The sequence below is a fragment of the Lycorma delicatula genome, chromosome 8 (assembly GCF_047948215.1).
Source record: "Lycorma delicatula isolate Av1 chromosome 8, ASM4794821v1, whole genome shotgun sequence".
NCBI lineage: Eukaryota > Metazoa > Arthropoda > Insecta > Hemiptera > Fulgoridae > Lycorma > Lycorma delicatula.
This window is the reverse complement of record NC_134462.1, coordinates 91,989,852-92,013,430: the sequence shown is the minus strand read 5'-3', so window position 1 is coordinate 92,013,430 and position 23,579 is coordinate 91,989,852. Positions and strand designations below refer to the sequence as shown.

General features: G+C 27.3%; 1 protein-coding gene across 3 annotated transcripts in view; it reads left to right on the top strand.

Annotated features, from left to right (window-relative positions):
• zormin overlaps positions 1–23,579 on the top strand; it is a 513,722-nt gene that overhangs the window by 424,508 nt on the left and 65,635 nt on the right. For all 3 annotated transcript variants that reach the window (XM_075372750.1, XM_075372751.1, XM_075372752.1), the window contains 10 exons: positions 909–1,181; positions 3,338–3,529; positions 4,511–4,694; positions 8,408–8,571; positions 8,988–9,065; positions 10,022–10,200; positions 12,077–12,282; positions 14,504–14,806; positions 17,080–17,243; positions 22,105–22,386. In XM_075372750.1, coding sequence (XP_075228865.1) covers positions 909–1,181; positions 3,338–3,529; positions 4,511–4,694; positions 8,408–8,571; positions 8,988–9,065; positions 10,022–10,200; positions 12,077–12,282; positions 14,504–14,806; positions 17,080–17,243; positions 22,105–22,386 — 2,025 coding nt within the window. The remainder of the gene's footprint in view (positions 1–908; positions 1,182–3,337; positions 3,530–4,510; positions 4,695–8,407; positions 8,572–8,987; positions 9,066–10,021; positions 10,201–12,076; positions 12,283–14,503; positions 14,807–17,079; positions 17,244–22,104; positions 22,387–23,579) is intronic.

The following is a 23,579-nucleotide window of genomic DNA, read 5'->3' as shown; positions in this document are numbered from 1 at the left end:
TGACTACATTACATCCATTATACTTGTCCAAATATTTTTTCCATTGCTCATATAAACCATACATAAACCAACTAATTTATATAAGTTTTTTAAATCTATGGATTCTTAAACAATTATAAAAGATTTATCAGTTAATGCATTACCACTATTATATGTAAAAACTGATAATCAATTGATCCAAATTAGTTGATCATTACAACTGTCAGCTTTTGTTTTTAATAATGATAATCGATTACCTGTATATTATAATTGATGAATCAATGGATTTGAAAAGCTTATTATATTAACTGGTAGGTTTAAATTAAGTTTTCTATTCTGATCTGCGTATAGATAATTTCTGTTATTACGATTATGTATAAACTGTTTAAAAATGGTGTCTGTAAAGTTTTGCACTATATGATAAAACATGCATGACAAATACTGTGTGTCTAGTTTAAATGAACATACTCATAATGTATAATTAATCAATTTCTTACACTTAAAGGATGTATAAAATGAAAAAAACTTATAAGAATAATTCAGTGCAGTATTTTTTATTATTTACTTTAAACTAATAAAAGATGTAAATCTTTTAATTCCTGTTTTGTGAAAGATCTTTTCTTTCATAAAAGAAAAATTGGCTCAACTTACAATTCTGTTATATAAAATTTCTTTAACTCTGTCTTTTAAAATTAATTCACACCTTGAATTTAACCAACTAAGCTCTGGATCAAGAGATTCTGCTGTTTTTATTTTAAAATTTCATAATTTATGCCAAGGCTGATCGGTTTCGTAGGCATCGTTCTAAACAAAACAAAAAGAAAAAAGTTTTAGTTATGCAATCAATAACTCCCTCAACAATACCATAAATTCTCTTTGTAATACTGATTTTTATTTTAATGTATAAAATTATTGTTTTTTATTTTTAGGAGCCAGAGACGAGTAGAGAAAGAGATATTTGGACTGTTAAACGAATAATGGAGGAAAAACGTAGTGCTTGGGAACGTGCATGGACAGAACGTCGTTTAATGTTAGAACAGTTACAACAGCTATGTCAGTTTGATACTGATTTAAGTCAAATACATGATAATATTGATCAGTTAGAGCAGCGACTTGTTGCTGTTAGAGGACAGTATGGTGAAAGTCTTGCTTCTGCTAAATCAACTTCTCTTGCATTTTTATATTTTGAAAAAACAATTGAGGTTTGTATATTATGTATAAAAATTCAGTTTACTTTTAAAACTTAATAAATTATTGTTAAATTTTTCTGTATGTTTTATAGCTTCAGTTAAAATTTTCAACAGATTTTGTTGATTATATGAATGTAGAGATGTTTGTTTTTTACTTTTTAACTCTAGAACAGATGCACAAATTTTTAATGACTAGTTACGTAACAATTCATGTCAGTGACATTCAGTATTAGTCAATTTGAAAATACCATAATAGTGGCTAGTAGATACTATCTTTTAAAACTGAAAAAATCATTACTGTATGAAACTGATGGAAGAAAATATCAAATTAAAGTTTTGGTAAATTACAAACATTTTTACATAAAAAATATTGAATTAAAAAACTCAAACATTATTATAATATTTTTTAAAAAATATTGATGATTCTGTGTCTGATTTTTGTAAGTGATAATGGGCACATGACAATTTGAAAAATAAAGCTATTAGGATATTAGTAATTATGAGTTTTATAGTCATTTGTGATCTAGAGTATCTCTCAATCAGAAATATATTTTTCTTCCCTCATAATAATTATTTTATGTTCATCAGCATGAGCAAATTTGTTTTAATTCTGAAAAAAGTCTATCTTTTTTATCTTCACCAAATCCCATGTTGTTATATGACAATGTCCATTTTCCCATTTTTCTCTATTCTGGGCTTCTCACTTCCCCAACTCTATCTCTCTCTCTCTCTGAGATTCTTTGCTACCTTGACTTTAAGCTTTCTCTCTTTTTTTCATTATTTTCAACTTCTTAATCTTACTTTTCATTCTTTTATTTCAATGTTCCAACCATCCCTGCATCTTTCATCAGTAAAACCCACCTTCATCATTCCTCTAAACTATTAATTTTCTTTTTATCTATTATTATCGCTCTAATCATTCATCTTATTCTCATCTTAATCGCTTCATCTGTGTCTTCATAATTTGCCATGTCATAAGCAATGTATTTCTCATTGTTTGCCTCACCAAGAGTTATACAGTTTACATATTAATTATCCACGTTCTTTATAAAAAAAAATAATTTAAAAACTGCTTACATTGTCAGTAAATGTAAATTTGCTTTCAGAAGATTTTTTTTTCTATACAACTTCATGATTTTAATTTTTGGTGTTAAAAGTGGCTGTGTTGTTGATTTCACCTGTTATTAAGTGATTAGTATGGCCAAGTTTAATATGTAGTTAAAATCTAGGGTGTATTAAAAAGAATATTGAGATTTTAAAAATATTTAATATATCTTTGACTTTTCTAATAGCTTTTGTAACTTTAACTTACAGTAATGAATTACATGTAAAACAAAGGAGTAATAACTCTGCAACTAAAACTGTCATTTTTACGCTTTCAGAAGATTTTTTTTTCTATACAACTCCATGATTTTAATTTTTGGTGTTAAAAGTGGCTGTGTTGTTGATCTCACCTGTTATTAAGTGATTAGTATGGCCAAGTTTAATATGTAGTTAAAATCTAGGGTGTATTAAAAAGAATATTGAGATTTTAAAAATATTTAATATATCTTTGACTTTTCTAATAGCATTTGTAACTTTAACTTACAGTAATGAATTACATGTAAAGCAAAGGAGTAATAACTCTGCAACTAAAACTGTCATTTTTACTCTTTGATTCAAGCCTCAACTAATGTCATTCAAGAAATATAATAAACTAAGATCTCGATATTAATTTTTGAATACCTGGTATTGTAGATGATATTTGTTGTATTAGTTTAAGACGTTATTTTCACAAACTTACGTTTATGTTTATAAATTTCATATTTTCAAGTGTATTAAATTTTCAGTTTTTATATGCTATTTGTAAAATTTGGATGTTGTGATTTATACGCATATATCTTTGTACTGTCCTATTTCTTTAAGGTCATGTTCAAAAATTAATTGTGTTGTTTTTATTGTTTGTTCTTTTCATATGTAACTGAATATGTACCTGGTTTGCCTACTGTAATATTTAGATGCAAGTTTAACCGAAACAAAGTTTTTCTGTAATAAAAAATTGTTAATTTTAATATTTTTCTTATTTGAGATAAAATATAGATGATTGTATATATAAATAGAAGATTGCTTATATAAATGTGTAATAGTATATAATAGATATTAATAAGTTTATACATTGTTAATTATAGTTGTTGGAGCAAAGGATAGAAACATTTGTAACTGCAGCTGAAGCAATGTTAAGTGTTGACACTAGTCGGGCCCCACATATTAAAAGTGAAGTTAAAAGACTGCGTAATCGCTGGGACGAATTTCATAAACAAGTATCAGAATCTCGCAGACTTATTGATCTTAGTATACAATTTTTTACATTAGTTGAAGAGGTAATTATTGTTAGTTTTGCATTAAATTATTATTTTTCAGTAATGTCTCTGACTATAATACTGATAACTTATAGATAATTACATTTTTTTGTGATTTAACATTTTACTTTTTTAATTAAAATTTTATGTGATATTTTTGAAATGTTTTGTTGCAGTCCAGTTGCATTCAGTTAAAGAATCCAGTTTTTTAAATGTATTCACCATTGTTTGGTCAGTTGGTACAATTTAGATCAGTGGTCTCAAGTATGGCCTCAGCAAAAGTATGTCCTTTATTCATCTCTCAACATTTCATATATCTCATCTTCCTCATTAAAATATACGTATACCTAGTTCAAGGTTGCAATATTAAAATGGAATAAAGCAGTATTACCATTTATATAAACAAAAGGAAGATCAACATTGAAGAAGAAATGGAAAGAATAGAGAGAAATGTCAAGCCTTTTACTGTTTAGTTTTAAATAAATACTTTTCTTTATTTAAGTGGTTAAGACCTAATGACAGAAAACAGAAAGTTTATGTAATCTGTCAGCTACTGAATCTACACTATCCATTATGTAAAAAATAGAATCTAAAACTGATCCAATTTGAATCTGTTCTTCTTCATCTGGTGTAGAGCAAGTTTTACATTTACTATTGTAACTCTTGTATTATATATCTTCTACATAGTTTACTTATGATTATTACAATTGATTACAGTTGATTATTAGCTCAGATAAGTTCTTAATCCATTTAATTCATCTTCAACTTGTTACATTAGTAATAATTAAACAGTGCATAATTTAATTATGTTATTGTAGCATATAATCATATGCTACAATAACAATGATTATCAAATTATCCATTGATTATCCAAATTATTAATTATCCATTAATTATCCAAATTATCCAATGATTATGATTATCCATTGATAATCTTGTTTATGTTTGTTAAGGTTTGTAAAAAAAGTTACTTTTATTTATTATGTTTTTTTTTTTATTAAGGCTGAAGAATGGTTCAGAGAAGGTAGTAGATTACTTGTTACGATAGCTAGAAAATCTTCACTTGTTAGAACTCCACAAGATGCGACTGAACTACTAAATGAACTGGAAATATTTTTAAAACCAGGTGAAGCGAAGCAGGATGAACGTATTGAAAAAATTACTCAGTTGGCAGAACAATTGTTTGGTATGTATTTTCTAAATAATAGATCATTTTTACTTTAACATCTACACTTTTAATTAAAATTGATTCTTTGTTTTTAGATGAATAAATAGTATATTTTGTTATTTAATGGTACTGAATAAAAAAAAAATGATATAGAACTTCTTATGAATAAAAAATGTAGTTAATCAGTAAAAAATGATTGAAGCCACAAAAGTGTAATTAATTTTTTTTTTAAGAAGATAAACCAATAAAATGTTAATTTATTGCCGTTTCATTTTGTAAATTATTAAAAATGTGATTATTATTTTTGTATTTTTTTACTCCCTTGTATGAAATAAAGGAGGTATTGTAATTGCGAAAAATTTCGGTTTTCAGATTTCAACAGAAACATCAATTTTGACTAGTTTCAGCATGACATCTGTACGTATTTATCTCACATAACTCAAAAACGATTAGCCATAGGATGTTGAAAGTTTGGATTTAGGACTGTTGTAACACCTAGTTGGCACTTCTCTTTTTGATTGCAATCAACTTCAAAAATGTCCAAAAAAGTCCAAAATCCAAAAAAATTGAATTTTGGACTTTTTCTTAACTGCAGTAATAAGTCTTCATTGAGAGTTTTTCAACAATATATTTTAAGTGGTACCTATTTTCATTGATTACAGAGTTACAACCAAATAAAATTTTAATTATGAAATATTTGAATCTTACAGGGGGAAGCCACATTGGTTCGAATCCAACTTCATTTCGTTTTTTCTTTCTTAACTTTTATTTTTAATTTAAATATATTGATTTATTAATAACTTAATTTATTAATAATAAATTTAAATATTTTTTTAAAAATTATTAAAATATTTTTACAATAAATAATAATTCAATAATAACAATAAAAAACAATGAAAAAATCAGAAGTTATTAGTGAAATAAAATTTTATGCACGTCCCGTTTTAAAAAAATGTGTATATGTATGAATAATTTAATAAGCGTACAAGGAAGTCATGTAATGTCCACATCAGATTTTTTTATTTTAATATAATCTTAATTTAGTCTGACAGTACTATTAATGACAGTTATGAGACAAAAATTCAATAATGGTATTAATATCATAAATTTATTAATGAAATGATATATCTGTGTTTAAGAACAATAAAAACAATAAACATTCCATTCTAGGGATAAAATATTAGAAGAAATGAGGAATGATGTGATTTGTTGCCTTCCTTGTCAACATGGATATGCTACAATAAATTAACATATTATGTTTGCCAAAATGTAGGAAACACTTCATCTTAGGGATTGGTAGCATAATTAATATCATTACTTTCGAAGTGTGCAACTCTGACAATTTTATATTGTCTCCTTTTTTAGTAAAGGAAAAATTGTTTATGATGTACTCATCATTATATCATTATTGTCAATAGGCAGGTCCCTTGCATATGTGCATTTCCATTCTTTCCTATATCTAATTAAAAATTTGAGTTTCTGCAAGCTCCCATTTCTTCTTCGATTGCTTGTAATTTTTATACTTTTCTGTAATTTCTTTTTTTCTTCTTTCTTATAGCACGTTTTAATCAGTCCTTTTCTTCTCATGATAACATTACAGTTTGTTGTCTTTCCTACCCTGAATTATTCCTACTAATCTTCTGTTCTTGTTCACTCTCCTCCTTCATTTTTCACTCTAACAACTTAATTTTCCACCTTCTCCGTGCCTATATTTCAAATGCCTCTACTTTTTTTTTTTATCTTTTCCTTAGTTCCATGTTTCATATTCATCCAGAAGTATGTTCTGAACATAGTAATTAACAAAACATCTTATCTGTTGTCTAATTTCCTCTTATTATATAATAATTATTTTTGCTTAATTATCCTCTATTATTCTGGTTTTAAATTATATTAAATATCAGAGCAGTTATTAAATATTCAGAATTTATTAAGTTGAGTAGCTTAGCTGTCATTTACGTCTCGCTAAAGTATCACCATAAAAGTTTCAACACAAAATTTAAAAAAGTTAAATAAAATTAAAATGTAAATATAGGAAAAGTAAATAATTTGACTTGGGCAATGTTTAAAACAAAACAAATAAAGTATTTTCAGATGATCTATAAAAAAATGGAAATTTTCTAGCAATAGCCAAATAAAATATTTGAAGTTCTATCTAAATTAATTTAAATAATTAATTAAGTAGTGCTTAAATATTAGATGTTATTACAAATAGCAAGTCATATTAATATCTAAACAATATGAATGTAGAAACATTCACATTATCTAGAAAATAATTCTGTATCTAGATTGCTTACTTTGTTGATGATAATTGTTCCGAGTTGTCCAACAGATTAGTAGGTTAAACGATGGTGTTCTTGCTGAAGAGATGTCTTGTTATTATTTTTAGTTAGTCCCTTAGGAATTTTGCTGGAAATCTATTAGGTCACCTTCCCAATAGCATAATGTTATCATGAGGAGACAAAATCATAATGTCTCTTCAGTCATAGCATAATTTTGTAAATTGATGATTATTCATCAGAACTAAAGTTACACTCCCATGATGATGTCTACCAGCAATCAATCTAGTTTGCCTCTTTGTTACTAATATTTTTATATGTGAAGTTATTTAGAATAAAGCTGTTATGTTATTTATGATGAAATTTAGTTGTGAAAGTTTTAGTTATGTTAGTTTATGATGGAAAACATGGAAAAGTATCCATGTCTATGTACTTATAGTTTGCTTAGATACTCTAAATGGAACATAACTGAAAAATATGTAAATAATTTCTCTACTATAAAATACTACAGCTACAAAATTAATATGAAGAAATTTAAATTACATGTATTTTTTGAGATGATTTTACAATTATGAAAGGAATGTTGTAGTTTATAAGAGAATAGTTTTTAAAAAAAATGTATTTGTTCAAAATATATTTTTTCTACAAATACCATACAGACAATATCTGTCTGAATGCCATACTTATTTTATAACTATAGGAACTATAAATATTTACTATAAACAAATCAATATATACAGAACATAATCATCAAACTATGACTACTGCCTCCAGAATTTATAAAATAAAGTGCTCTGACTGCGCAATGTTCTATATCAGTGAGACAGAATGCAGCTTCAAACAGATACACAAAACAATTGAATGCCCTGCAAAGCAAAACAGAATCAACAACTGGCAACCATAATGTAAACATAAATCGACCATCTTAACACACTTAACATTATAAAATACATAAACACATAAAAATAATATATTAATTGAACATATTCAATCCAAAATAATAAATGTCTAAGTCAGGTCTACTATCTTTACTAAGGTTAATTAACGTATAAAAACTTTACTTATCATCATATGTTCTTATAGTTTTTTCTCCACTCTTGCCATATTTTCTTTTATTGATGTTATTTATGTATTGTCAATCTAGTGTATTTTTGTTTAGCAAATTAATGTATTATTTGTTATTATTTTAATACAAATCCAGCACTTTTTTTGATTGCGTTCTAAATATCAGAAACATTAGTTGATTCCATGCTGAGAACAGCTACACTAGTTAGTAAAAATGGTTGCAAAGCAGACTGAAAAGGTTTTGAACCAAGTCATTAAAAACATTGTACTTATAAAATTTGGTTTGGTTAAGCATTTAAAATATTTATTGTTTTCATTATGTGATTTTGTTCATTTTTCAAGTAATTTTCAAATAGTATTAATAAACATGAAAAAAATTCCAATTTTTAGGTATTGATGGAGGTCCAGCTCAAATAGTACAAGTTAAAGCAGAGAATAGAGAAATGAAAGATTCATTTTCCCAAGTAACTAGGGAATTAAAAACCTTGGCTGAAAATCTACAGTTACAGCAGCAGCAACAACAAGAACAACGACAACTACAACAGGAGAAAATGGTTTGTTTCTCTAAATATCCTTCATAATTAATTGTAATTTCCTGCCACTCTTAATTATCTGATTCATAACCTGGTGTAGTTGTGAATCAACAGATCCTTCTTTTGAAATTCACTTATTGTCACATTATTCCATTTTTTTGAATATCTTTTTCTAAAACAATTTAATGTTTTGTATGTAAGGTGAATGCATCTAAGGAAAAGTAGTAAAAGTAGATTATGATCTTTAAATGTTTCTTTTGATGCAGTGTAATTACATTCATTTCTTCATATCTGTTATAAACGAATAATCTTTTGGTATCACTGTACATAAAATAAATTTATTGGATATTTAGTATGTTATGATGTTTATAGATTATACTGTAATTGTGGAGATTAATAAAATAATTATAATTGTTATTTTATGTTTTTTTTTCTAGGAAGTTGAACATGCAGATAAAGGTGTTAATGTGACATCAACAGTTACTGAAATTATTGAGAGATCAACGTTGCATGAGGTAAATTACATAATTATATACTCATCTCAGTAAATTTTTATGCATATGATGCATATTCTTGACTGATTCAGCTATGTGGTGTAATTTTTTCATTTTCTTGTTCTACTTATTGTAAGTTTTAAATGTATTGAAATAAGCGAAAACCCGTCTTTGCATAATAATCAATATGAATTTAATATACCAATTATTGATATAAATTTAATTATCAATTTCTACATTCGTCTTATAGATTTGCAAGTGAGACTAGATGGCACTAGATGGTTTTTCAAAATGTTGTGAGTGCACTTAGTAGAAAACATTTTTTGATGATGTAAGAATAGAAAGGATTATTATACTGATTATTTTTTTGAAAATAAGAACAAAAACTCAAAGTAACTAGAACTTATAGAAAAATAATTATAATCAAATAGAAATTGTAAACAATGTGGAATTAAAATTGACTATGCACTTTTAATGGGTTGGCTATATTATATTTTTATGTGTTTTCATTATTTTTAGTTACAATAATTTTTCATTTAATGTATCATCATTTTTCTGTCTTTTTTATGTGTTAATTATACATTACCTGATTTTTTTTGCATAAAATCAACATCCCTGTATTGTATTTAGCATATCCTCAGTATCTCTGTACTGAGATTAGAGATTATAATGAAAATTTTACTTATCATCATATGCTTTTATTATTTTTCTTGCGTTCTTCACTTTTTTGTCATATTTTCTTGTTATTGATTTTATTTATGTACCGCCAAACTAGTAGTTTATCTAATTAAACTATTAATTAGTTACTATTTTATAAATAGACTTCAGTTATATTTCAGTTAAATAAAATATTTAATTAAAAATACAGTTTTATTTATGTGTTGAAGTTTGCTAAGTTTTTTTTTTTTAAATGAACATTAAAGTAAACTGCTTTTTTCCCTAGGAGAAAGTTAATTTCTAACTTCTAAATTTTTCAGTTCTTAAAAGAAACAAAAGAGACACATCATAAATCTCCAAGTCCACCACCAAAGAAAGCTAAATATAAAGAAGAATCTCAGTTACTTGCTGAACAAACATCAATTCCACCATCCTTTGTCATTCCCCTTGTTGAGAATGCTATAATTGATGAAGGAAATAAATTCACATTTGAATGCAGGTATAACTTAATATATTTATTTATTATAACAATTTAAAGTATATTTGTTTATGATATTATTAAATTAGTGTAAGGAGGTTGAGTTAGTGTGGTCATGTCATGAAGAATAACAATTGGTAACAGTGATGGAAATTGAGTTTGAGGAGAGCAGGAGTAGATCTTGGAAGAGGAGGAAGACTAATCTCTAGACTGATCTATCTAGAAGAGGACTGAGTGGTGAAAAGACATTGGATCACAAGAACTAGAGATGGAAGTGGAATACCAAAACTGTATAAATAAGAAAAATTTAACACAAAAAAGAAGTACATTTAATAGCTTTAAGATTAATGGTTGAAGTTCAACTTCCAATTGTATTTTCTAAAAATATATGAAACAAACTTTTATCTTAAATTATATCAGATGAAACAAAATTTTACAAGGTAGTTTAAAGTGTATAATTTAAAAATGGTAATCACCTGTTAACTTATTTGTAATTTATTTTTGTGATTGAAGTGTAATTATAAAAGTAAAATATAAATGAAAGATGCAAAATTAAGTGAAACAAACTACCTTTTTAAAAATTAAAAGTAAAATAGGACATATTTTCGGTCAGTTTATGATAATGGTGCATACTGCCATTTTATCAGTACTTTCGTTATTTCCAATGATATTTACAATAGTTTTACAACTGGTTGCAAATGTAGTAAACTGAAAAGTAACGATATGGGCGTTTATTAATAAAAATTGATATATCCACATTTTGTAGAGAGTGTTGTAGCAAATTTAGAAGAAGATCTAAAAGAAATAGATAGATGTGATAAAAGAAATAGATAATGCTTTATGAAAAGTTGACCTTAAGTTGAACAAGACAAATGTAATATAAAAAAACCAATGTTGGAGAAGAAGCAAATAATTAAGAAATTAGCATTACTTGCCAGCCAAAAAAAAAACTTTTTTTATTAGTCATGGGCTGCTTCAAAGTGAAGTTTTATATATATATAAAATGATTATTTGAAATTGGCATGGCATACCAGATAGTGAATTCTTAAAGAAGCATGAATTGTAATATGTTTGTTTGATGCCTTATCAAAACTATTGTTGGCAACCTAACATGAGACAAGAGTTACAAAAAATGTTATAGCCATTCTCAAGGATAACAATTATATCATGCTATGCCTATTAGGTAATGAGAAGTAAAGTAGTTCAGTTATATTTTCCACCAGACAGAATATATTGTGACATATCGGCATGCCAATTTCACCAAAAATCTAGGTGATACCCAGCCTTCATATAAGGCATTCACTCTATTTATGTACAGGTATTGTTTTTGTAATGGAATCATTACTTCAGAAAAAGTAACTTAAGAGAATGATTTCTACTTCAGGTAGTTTATATGTTTCATAACATATTATGTTTCATAACCATAAGAATGATTAAGACTGATAATGCAAATCAACAAATTAATGTATTCTTTCTTTGAATTGGGAAACTAATTTATTATATGTATTGTCTCCACTCAGTTCAACAGTATTTACTATTAAAAAAGATTTTTGAGCATTCCCACACAGTAAGATCTAAAATCTCTAGTACACAAGTTAGAGCGGTTACAAAAAAAGGTTTACAACTATCTTTCTGCTACACATCTAGCTAATTTATTTTATTTTTTAAAGAATCTCATTAAATAATTTTAAATCTCATTGATAGATTAATTGTAAGCGAACAAACTAAAAAAATATGTTATATTATAAGAACTTAATATAATTTCATATTATTTTTAATCTGTAATTACTGATTGGTTGTAATCACTTCATTAATATGTTTGTGAATATTAATAATTTTGTTCATTAAAGTCCAATTTGTTTCTACATTTTTTTTGTGATTTTTCTTGTGCTAACAGAGTTACTGGAATTCCAGTACCTGAAATTTCATGGTTGAAAGATGGAATTTCAATACAAAACAATCCTGATTATCAGACAAGATTTAATGATGGTCTCTGTTCTGTTACTATTGAAGAAACATTTGCTGAAGACTCTGCTATATTTACTTGTAGAGCACACAATATAGCTGGCATTTCAGAAACGAGCTGTAGATTATCAGTTAAAGGTAACACTGATTGCTAATTTCACATTTTTCAATTATCATATAGATTTTAGAAATTCCTATTTACTAAATAACCTAGTATCCTGTGCAGTTTCTCACATTATGTGTAGTTTCTAATTTCTAGCACATTTTAACAAACTGTGACCAGACCAGCCCACCGGCTGGTCTGGTCACATGGTTACATGGTCACATGGTCTGGTGGTTAACTTGTCATCACAAATCACCTGATTTCAGAGTCGAGAGTTCTAAGGTTCAAATCCTAGTAAAAAGGATATTGGTGTTCCTTGGTGGTTGGTTTTCAATTAACCACACATCTCAGGATTGGTTGACCTGAGATTGTACAATATTACACTTCATTTACATTCTTATATAACATCCTTATTCATTCTTTGAAATAATACCTTACGGAGGTGCCGAAGACTACAGAAAAAGAAAGAGTACTTTTTAACAATATTTATATATTATGAGTTTGTGTAGTAGGGGATGCAATTTATTATTATGACCTACTAATTGTAATTAAACTGTACATTTCACCAGTATATGCATATATATACATACAAAATACGTGTTGAAATATAGTTTGGAATTGTAGTTGGCACTATTTTGATGTTTAGCTAACCAGGAACTTTGATTATGTTCCAGACTCTATACCCAGCTTAATCTTGGCATCCCTGACAATTCATCTCCCTACTATACACAACTATAATGCTTTAATTAGGGCACCTATTAAAAACCACAAGAAAACTTGCCTACATTAAGATTAGGGTGCTGCCTCTATTTATCTTATTATTAACTACCTGTTATTTCACATTCAGTGTACTCAATTTCATCTAACGTATTATTTTAATCACTACAGTACTCCATTTCATCTAATGTATTATTTTAATCACTACAGAATGAAGGAATGCAATTTAGATTGCTACAAAATTGTTTTCAGTTTATTAACTATTGACAGTTTCTATTTATGAGTATGTATTGATGTAACATACTTCTTACCTGTCAGATTTTATTGCTGGTAGTTCAGTCATTCTAAAGTCACTTACCAGATCAAGGTGTTCAAAAGTACAATTTATTTCAATAAAGATATTTTAAAAGATATATAATGATAGTTATAATAATTCTAAGTGATGATCATAATTGTTCTTCTCTTGGGTTTTTTGTAGTGTTTAAATGTGTTCTTTGTTATTGAATATAACATTTGTCATTTTGATATTTGTTTACTACAGTTTAATTTTTTTTATTTGCATTCTACTGGTTTGCTATGCTTATCTATATATGACCGTGATCTTGTTTTTTTGCTAGTCGTTATGATACCACCTTACTCTGGAAAATGGTTTTCCCTTTTTTATGATTATAATTGTCAGTTAGTGAGTGAATATCAATGTTCTGCTTTTTCCATCTGCAGTTTGTTTTTCATATTGTTCAGTATTTGTGACTGTGGATATTTTAGTCATTAACATACGTTTAACATATAATTAATACATATTTGCATCTTGATATTTAGCAAATTCATTGAATTTGTTGTTACCCTGTTCAGTAATGCTTTAGAAACATTTTAGATGAAGGATTGTGGAGGGGTATCCAAACATGTAACTCAGTGCAGTTATTCAATAGTCAGTCGACCAGACAGTCATAGTTTATACAGTTCCTTTCTTTTTATTTATTATTTTAGTACATAATCATGTAGAATCTAATTAAAATAAAATGTAAATACAATTAAAATACATCTCATTATATAAATTTATCATAATTCAATTACACTTAGTTGGGATTTTTCAGTGGATGACAGTCGTCAGTGGATGTTGTATGCAATAAACAATGGAATTAGTAAAAAAAGTTGTGCGGTTTGGTAGATATGCTTTTAATAAGTTTAACAGTGATTATTGGTTTTCTGCACACTATAAAAGTGTACTTCTAACCTATAGAAAAACTATTGTTAGGGATATCTGTGTAACCTGTTGGTAATTTTGATGAAAGAATTCTTCTATCATTAATACTTTATCATAAATATATTAATTGGTTTCAGATGATTTAGTCCCCTGCTATTAATTGTAATTAAGTAATAAAAGTTGATTACTGTATGTTTATGAATAAATGTGTTATTTTCCCCTTTAATCTCTTTTTAACTTCGAAGTAGTCTTAGAGTTCAAAAAGTTTCAAGTTCATTGATAGAACTATGATAAGACATGTAATTATTATTAATATTAATGCTTTTGTGTTATAGAATGTGAGCCAGAAGAACAATTCATGGGTCCTAATTTTACCCAGCCATTAATACCTTTAACAACATGTGAAGGAGCACCTTGTACATTAACTTGTAAAGTAGAAGGCAATCCCTTACCAACTGTACAGTGGTTTAAAGATGACATATGTATTGATAATAATCCAGACTATTCTATTACATATAACAATGGTGATGCAGTACTTCAAATTGAACAAGCAACTTTGGCCGATCAGGCTGAATATTCTTGTCGTGCAGCAAATAAAATTGGTACTGACTCATCAAGTGCTAAGTTAACTGTAAAACGTAAGTATTAATAACTGATAATCTAGTGTATTACATCTCGCACTGAAAAATCTATATTTTTTGTATTTATTACTGTTAAAATATATACTTTTGTTATTTTATAAAGTAACAGAATTATTGATTGAAATAACTGATAGCTAAATTATCGAATAATTATAATTCATTATTTTTCTGAACTTACTATTTATAACTTGTGGCACTAGATACCATGTGTGAGAATATTTTATGTCTTATTAGCCAGTGTGAGTGATAGTTTCACTAAATAAAATAACAATTTACATAATATGTAATTTAGTTGATTAAAATCAACTTAACTTATCATAGTACATATAAATAAATGAATAAATTTATAATGGCAGTATTTGAACTGAAAAATATTTAATTAGTGATGTTTCTTACATCTGCATCACTCAGTGTGGAATCACTTTTTGTGATATAATATTTATCTATTAGTGCAAATGTATTTTTGATTTTTAATTTATCAATTTTTTTCATTTAAATTTATTAAAATGAAACATATCTTGGTCTTCTTTTGTTTACTAATTATGTTTATTTGTATTTATTCACTAATATTTATTGATACTGTGTTGTTCAATATGATATTTATTAAAACAAAAGCATTACTATAATTTTTTTTTATGAAAGGCTTATTTTTATATAATTTATTTATTTATTTATTATTTCTTCTAATTCTTTAAATGGCTTAAACAAGTTAATACAGCATTATAGTCTTTTCTACAAGACATTATATTGGTGGTATTAAACAATTAGGTAAATTTATAAATCAGGTTATTGGTGAGATATTTAACATTAAATTTAAACGGTATTAAACAGGTTAAGTAACTTTATAAATCAGGCTTCATTTGCAATAACACTTTCTACAGCATTAAAATCACTTTATACAAAGAAATATATTTACAATACTTTTTGTAAATAAATCATTAAAGAAAAATTTACTTTCACCTAAGATGTTCTTACATGAAAATTTGAATACCTCTGGCTAAATTATTCTTTTCCATTGAATTTAGCATTACAAATGCTACTTTCAGAGGAGAAAGGTCTTCCCTTCTTCTGTCCATGTCTATCCCTTGATTCTCTGACCATGTAGTAAATTAAAAATATTGTAGAATATCCTGGTGATATGAAAATTGGAAAGTATTTTGATATTAGGAGAATAATGGCTGAAAAATAGTTTATGGCTTTTAAGAGGTTGAGGGGTTAAGGAAAGTAATAGAAGACCAGTGCAAGGAAGTACTGAATAATTACATTTTTTTTATAATTACTACATGATATCACTTTTTTATATTGGTTTAGTCTTTTTTTTTGTATTAAAGAAAACTTATTGATTAACTTCAACTTTTAATGTGGTATCTGTGAAAGCTATTGTAAAAAGATTCTTTTGCAAGAAAATAGTTTTTTCTTTCATTTAGATTTATTAAAATTAGACATATCTTGGTCTTTTATTTACTAACGATATTTATATGTATTTATAAATTCATACTTATTGGTACTATGTTGTTCAGTATAATATTTATTACAACCAAAAAAAAAACTATAAATTTTCTTATAAAAGGCTTATTTTTATATAATTCATTATTTATTTATTATTGTCTGTAATTCTTTTGTTTTGGATCAAGTAAACCATTTCTGGTTTCCTGCAGTAGTCATGTGCAATAACATATACGTTTATCCATGGTCTGTAAGGCTTTAACTCTTGTAAAGCCATGATCTTGTATGGCTTCAGGTTTAGGTCCTTTAGGATGTTTGCTGGTAAATATATTTTCCTTCTGCACCTTGATTCTTTTCATAGGTAGGTATAGATGCTTTTTATCAAGCACAGATTCAGTTTGCTCAAACTTCTTTATGAGCTTGTGTATGGATGACTTGGCGGGTGGATCACTGTTGAACTTGCACTGCTTTGATCGATCTGCCCTGTGCATAATATTCCTTAGCGATGAATATTTAGGCATCCTTCATCAGTAATATATTCGTGTGTGTGCAGTGGTGATTAGCTTTTTCTTAACTGTGTTCCCTCTTCCTATTTTTCCCCTCTCATTGTTCAAGGTCAGTGTGCAACAGTCATTGCGTGACAGTCAAAATGTTATTGATTGTTGCTACATTGAATACACTAAAACTTTTCAGTTTCTTCTCTCTCATGTCTGGTTCGCTTTATCATGGGCAACTCAGTATTTATGATTTGTTGGTTTATATACCATATTAAATTATAACACAGTTTTAATTATACAAACAGTTTTAATTTTTTTTTTTTCTAGCAAAAGAACCTCTTGAGGGTCCTAAATTTGTTGTTCCTCTATCTAATGTCATGGCCCGTGCTGGGCAGAAGATTAAATTAGAGTGTGAAATTAGTGGTGAACCAACTCCACAGATCACTTGGTTGTTTAATGGAAAACAAGTCAAGGACACAAGAGATCTGAAGGTATTATAAATATTTTTTGAGAATCAGTTACTGATATAAATTTATATATACATTAAAATTAATATATACATTTATTAAAGTTATCAAGTACAGATGTGTGCTTTTTAATACTGTTAGTAGTAAACATTTTTATATTTATTTGTAAACATTTACTTTTAAACATGCATACTTTATAAAAGTTTTGTAGTGTTCTTACAAACTACAAACCTCTTGCATGCTTACATTCACTAAAACCTTATTTATACATTCCTCATTTATGAGACCAATTCAATTATATTATGAATTCGTTTTCCATCTATATGACTACTTCATAGCAACAAAGCATATTTAAAACCCATTTAATACTTTTTATTATTATTGAATATCTTATTGTATAATAATTTTAACTCTTTCAGAAAAAGTTAGAATATTGTAGTCCTCAAATTCTAAAGTTTAAAAGGTCTACTTGTAAGAAAGAGAGAGTGATTTATTGAGAAAGCCAAAAAGTAAAAAATCCAGAATTTCAAGTTTTCCATTTTATAAAATTTAATGATTTTGTTTATAACAATTGCATACAATACCATTGGTTTGTATTGGTTTTGAATACAGTACCATTGGCTCGTATTGATTTCTTTCAAGCTTTGAATATTGTAACCTGCCTCATAGAATTATTTTTGATTAATAAGAAATGTGTCCCTACTATAGCTCACTTTTTCTTGAATACTGTACTGTATTTTGTATAACAAATGATATATTACATAATAAATTTAATCCTAATTAAATATAATAGTTTTAGTTTACTAATACAGAATTTATACTGTCATATTTATGTCGGTAAAATATTTTATGATATTTATGAACATTGAAAGAATAATTTTGAATAGTAGTATGTGTCTTTTGTCAAACACATCACTTGGAAAATACTTTGCTAAAAAGACTTATTCTACCAGTCCTTGAAAGTTGTTTAAATGAGGTTTTGAAGTTTTAATTATATCTTGATTACTTTTAATTATAATTTTCTGTCTTAAATTAACTATCCCTATCATAGTCTGTCGCCTTACCTTTTTATAAAACATTATCATAGCCTTATTTTACATAAATTTATTTTTAGTTCTGAACTCTTATCATTTCATTATATTCTGTAAAGAAGAAACATGTGTGAGTTGCAAAATGGAAGGGAATAAACTCAATTGCCTGAATGAAGGCTATTGAAATGTACTAATTATTTTTAAATTATATCTTTTATATATAATTAAGTATTAAAATATTATTTGATTGATACACAAGATTTTTACTTTAATTCCTGAAATCTAACTGTAACCTAGAATTGGAAAACACTCAGAACAAGAATCAGTTCCAGCCATCTCCAGTTACTGCTTGTGAACAACCTATTGACTATAATATTAGTCTGCTTTCTTTCTTAGAACATTATTTTTCCCTTGCAGTGTTATGCAATGTATTCTGGTTATAGTTAGACCAACAACTTACAACCAGATATATGTCAGAAATGCATTGTTATAAGGCAGGAAGAATAGAAATGAATCCATAGAGGGTGGTGTTAACAGGATCTTCAATTGGTATCTGCTACACTAGAATTAAAACAACAAACCCATTAATTTCTGACATTTATAATTACATACATTGCTCCTTTTTATTTAAATCCTTCTCCCTACTCTAAAATACCTGAAGAACTGTGAAACAAATATCAGTTGTAATTGTACATCTACAAATAGTGCCTGTCAGGTATTGATATTATTTTTTTTAAATAATGTCACTAATAAGTAAATATTCTGTCACTATTTTAAGTGTGAAACTACATTAGCTACATTATTTTTGCCATTCCTTTTATAGTTATTTTTAGAGGAATAAACTGCTTTACATTTATGCAGCTCAGCTTTTCTTAGTAATAATTTTAAGAAAATATTAATACAAACTACATAAAGTTAGTTTTATTTTTACGAAAAAAAAAATTTAATATATCTTACTGAGAAGACTATCTATGTAAATATGTTTATAAATAAAATTCTTATATAAATTAAATTTACTTTTATTAAAATATTTTATGTTATTGGTAAAATATTAGCATTGTGTTCTTAAAATATGACCTAATCTTTATATATGATTGTGTAGGAATTAAAGAGTGTTGAAGTACAACTAGATTTCAAGGTTATATCATGAAAGAGAATTTTTGGCAACTTTTAATCGTATTAACAGTTGTTCTGGGCATTTCTCATCAAAATAGAACCATTTGACAGTAATATTCTTTGTGCATTTGAATATGACTATTATACTGTACTACTTTATTAATAGAAAAATTTGTTTAAACCATTAAATGTTCTTGCATTAAATTTTCTTTATCTGTTTTATTCTTCATAAATATATTTAATTCATTAGTCAATATCATTAGCCTGTCTTTACTTGGAATCTTTTCAGAATTATTATTATTTATGTTCATCAAAATATCCGTTTATTTTTTTCTGTTGTTCATTAATTATATGAATAGTAAAAATTAGTTTTATTTATTCAAAATGTTAAACTATGATATTTGATATTTATTTTTTAAATTAAACTTAAAAAGTAAATTTCGACTGATTAGTATTTTTAATTAATAGTTTTTACTTGTAAGACTTTTTTTGTAACAAATCTGTACTTTGGAAACTTAACTAATTAATTACACAACAGAATTTTAAATTACTTCCATTGCTGTTATGTTAAGGTCAATAAGTTCACTGTTTATACTGTTTGCAATTTCAATTTTCTGGTTTTTCACAAGTGTTTGTATTGATTAGGTCAAAGGATCAAGGCTTTTGTCAATTTGACTTGTCAATTTCTTAATGTAAAAATGATTGAGTTTTTCTTCTTATATAAGGACTGTATGCAGCAATGGAGATATTTACGTGCGGTTGACAGCATTGTGTTCCGCATAACCTCATGTGTAACCACATTTGCTTGGAGTGTTGATGTATTGTTTAGTTTTCATGTTATTTTTATTTGAGTGCAATGTGTTTAGTGTTAATAGTGATTTTTGTAATGTGTGATTTTTGGGAACAACAGTACAACGTAAAATTTTACATGAAACTGGGGAAGACTTTCACAGAAATGTTTCAACTTTTTAAACAAGCTTACAAAGATGATGTTCCTTACAAGAAGGACCAATGTTACAAATGGTTTTCACAATTTAAAAGTTGTCATCAGTCAAATGAAGATGACTCTCAACCAGGAATGCCTTTGACTTAAACTGATAAACACCTGCGTTCAGAAAATCAACCGCCAAATCGCCGATTGACTATCAGAGAACTTGCAGAAGAGGTTAGCATCTCGATTGGATCATGTCATGACATTTTGACTGAAAAATTGAACATGCTTCGAGTTGCAGCTAAGTTTGTTCCTTGTTTGATGACCAAACAGCAGAAAGAACATCGAGTGGACGTTTGTCGGCAACTTCTTGAACAAGCCAATGACGATGAAACATCCATGCAAAGGATCATAGTGGGAGACAAAAGCTGAGTTTACAATTACGATATCGAGATAAAAGTTCAAACATAATGGACTGGCAAAGGATCTCCATACCGCAAGAATGCACGTCAGTCTCGAGCCACTGTCAGAGTAATGCTTTTTGTTTTTTCGGTTTTAATGGAATTGTGCATTTTAAATTCTTGCCTCAAGGGAAACAGTGAACCCCGCGTTCTATTAAGGTGTTTTACAACGATTACTTGAAAAGTTGTGCATAAAGAGACCAGAGTTGTGGCAAGACAACTAATGGTTCCTACACTACGACAATAAGCTCGCACACTCAGCTTTGTAAGTTCGTCAATTTTGTGCGAAAAATCAGATTACTGTCCTCCCTCTGCCTACCTACTCACCAAACCTGGCTCGATGCGATTTTTTCTTATTTCCAAAATTAAATTCAGTGATAAAAGGACCCAATTTGAGATTGTTGATGACATAAAAACAAATTCATCAGACCTTAAAGGTCATTTCAATTGAAGGTATCCAGGACTGCTTCACAAAGTGGAAACATCACTGGAAAAACTGTGTGAGTAGGGGAGGGAAGTACTTTGAAGGGAACAAGAACCAAAAATGTGTAAAATTAATAATAAAGATTAAAAAAAATAAAATTTGGTTATTTTCTGAACAGATCTTGTAATTTATGGAATTCTTTTTCAGTTTCTTATATTGATCATCTTTTGATTAATGTACAGGTATATAAACTTGATTATATATACTCATAAAAGTAGATTGGTAAAAGAAGGTTATTGTATAAATATATATTTTTTTCATTTAATGAAAAATGTGTTGGTCCTTTAAAAGAAAAGATCTAAGTTTTATACTTTATTTTTATGTATTGTGTACATGATAATCCACTTTCTTCTGTTTATAAAATATATTAGTTGTTTTCTTAAATCTTGGTATTTAATGTGGAAAAAGTAATTTTTCTTTACTGCTTGGAATTAAAGCATTTAAAGAAAGTTGTTTTTGTAAATAAAGAGATACATATCTGAAAAAAAAACTTGAATTGATCTCGTTAACAAATGTCACAATAGTAGAACATAAAAGAAAGTGTTATTATTTTCAGATCATTTCAACATTTATTTGTAGTAAGAGTTTATTTTTTAATTTGCCACAGATATGGTAATCAGGCCTGATAATTTTAGAATCCATTAAGAACAATATTATGTAGTGTCAATAATTAAATGTATTTTTATAGTCTGACTTCCATTGAACATTGCCCATCTGCTAGTATAATTGTGCTCTTCTTATGATCTTAACATTCTATTAGTGATTCTTAAAATTATTTATATTTTTATTTTTATGATTTTATATTAATAAACTTACTTTTTTTTCAAGGAAAAGTAAAACAAATTCATATATTTTTGTACAGATACTTTATGAGAATGGAAAAGCAGTTCTGATTATTAGTGAAGCATTTCCAAAAGATGCTGGTACATACAGTGTACGAGCTGTTAATATGGCTGGTGAAGTGACAGGTTCATGTCAAGTATCTGTGAAAGGTCGATTGCCAACAGAAACATCTGACTCTGAACTTGCTAGTGATATGGAACCTATTAAACCTTCTGTACAGCTTCAGTTAAAAGATACTGCTGTTTTTGAAGGAATGAAAGTTAGACTTGATTGTGTTATAGTAGGACAACCTGAACCCGAGGTCAGATATTTTTATTAAAATATTATTTCTTGATTTCCTTTAATTTAAATTAAAAATATAGAATTAACTGCATTAACCTGTATGTATGATTATAAGCTATATTACGGTACTGTTAACAAATTTGAACAGTTGTTTGGTATAATATTTAAAGTTTTGCTGTTTAATTACAAACAGTTATTTATATGAGGTGTGATCAAAAAATAACAAACTTTTTCTTTATTTCATCTATCATTGCAGATTGTTGTCCTTTTAATGTTCTCTTAATCAGTGTGAATAAGAAAAGGTTTCTGGATGACATATCTGAAGAATATGGAAGTGTGACATTAAAATGGTGTTAATTTTAGCTAAATAATCACAAATTAATAGTGAAATATGAGCTAGAGTATTATCATAGGGCAAAATTCAAGAATTGTTTGTATACATTTGTGATTGTTTCTTCAGATTGCCTCATTTAAATAGCATAATATTTAAACTGCAAAGTAATACTGTTTGATGACCATACTACCTTTTGGGAAGAATTCATAATGTGTAACACCATTGTAATAGGAAAAAAAACAGTAAGGAAAACCTTTACGTTCGATCAAACTCAGCATGCTTTTTTTAGTTCTGATTCTTCAGGTTGCTTTCATTAGGGTGATTGAACTTTTTTTTTAAAATATCATAACTGTAAATCTGTAATGGCAGTTTTGATTAATTCTGAGTCATTAGTAAAATTTTTGTAATGATGCTTTTGTTAAAAATTCAACAGATTTGAACATAATTTTCTGCTACTCTTTTCATACCTGAAATACCAATCAAAATTGTTTTACACGAGTGGAGAGATTCCCATCTCTTCAGTATTTTCTATAATAGTGATTCAACAATTATTGATCACAATGTCCTTTATTTTGTTGATATTTTAGGATGTCCAACCTATGTTGTCCAAACAACAATGTCTTCACAGCCTTCTTGAAACCCATTTGTACCACTCATTAACCCTTATTGTTGACATAACATCCTCACCTCGCCTTCTGTAATAGTTTCAGCACTTCACAGCATTTTATTCTACTTTCAATCCAAAATTTAATGTAAATCCTTCATTCCATCATTTTTAAACAAAAGAAATCATCACTTTTAATAAAGTACACCCTAATTTAAATTTAACAAATTTTATTTAAATTTGACACGTAGTTCAAATTTGGCTGCTAAATTTG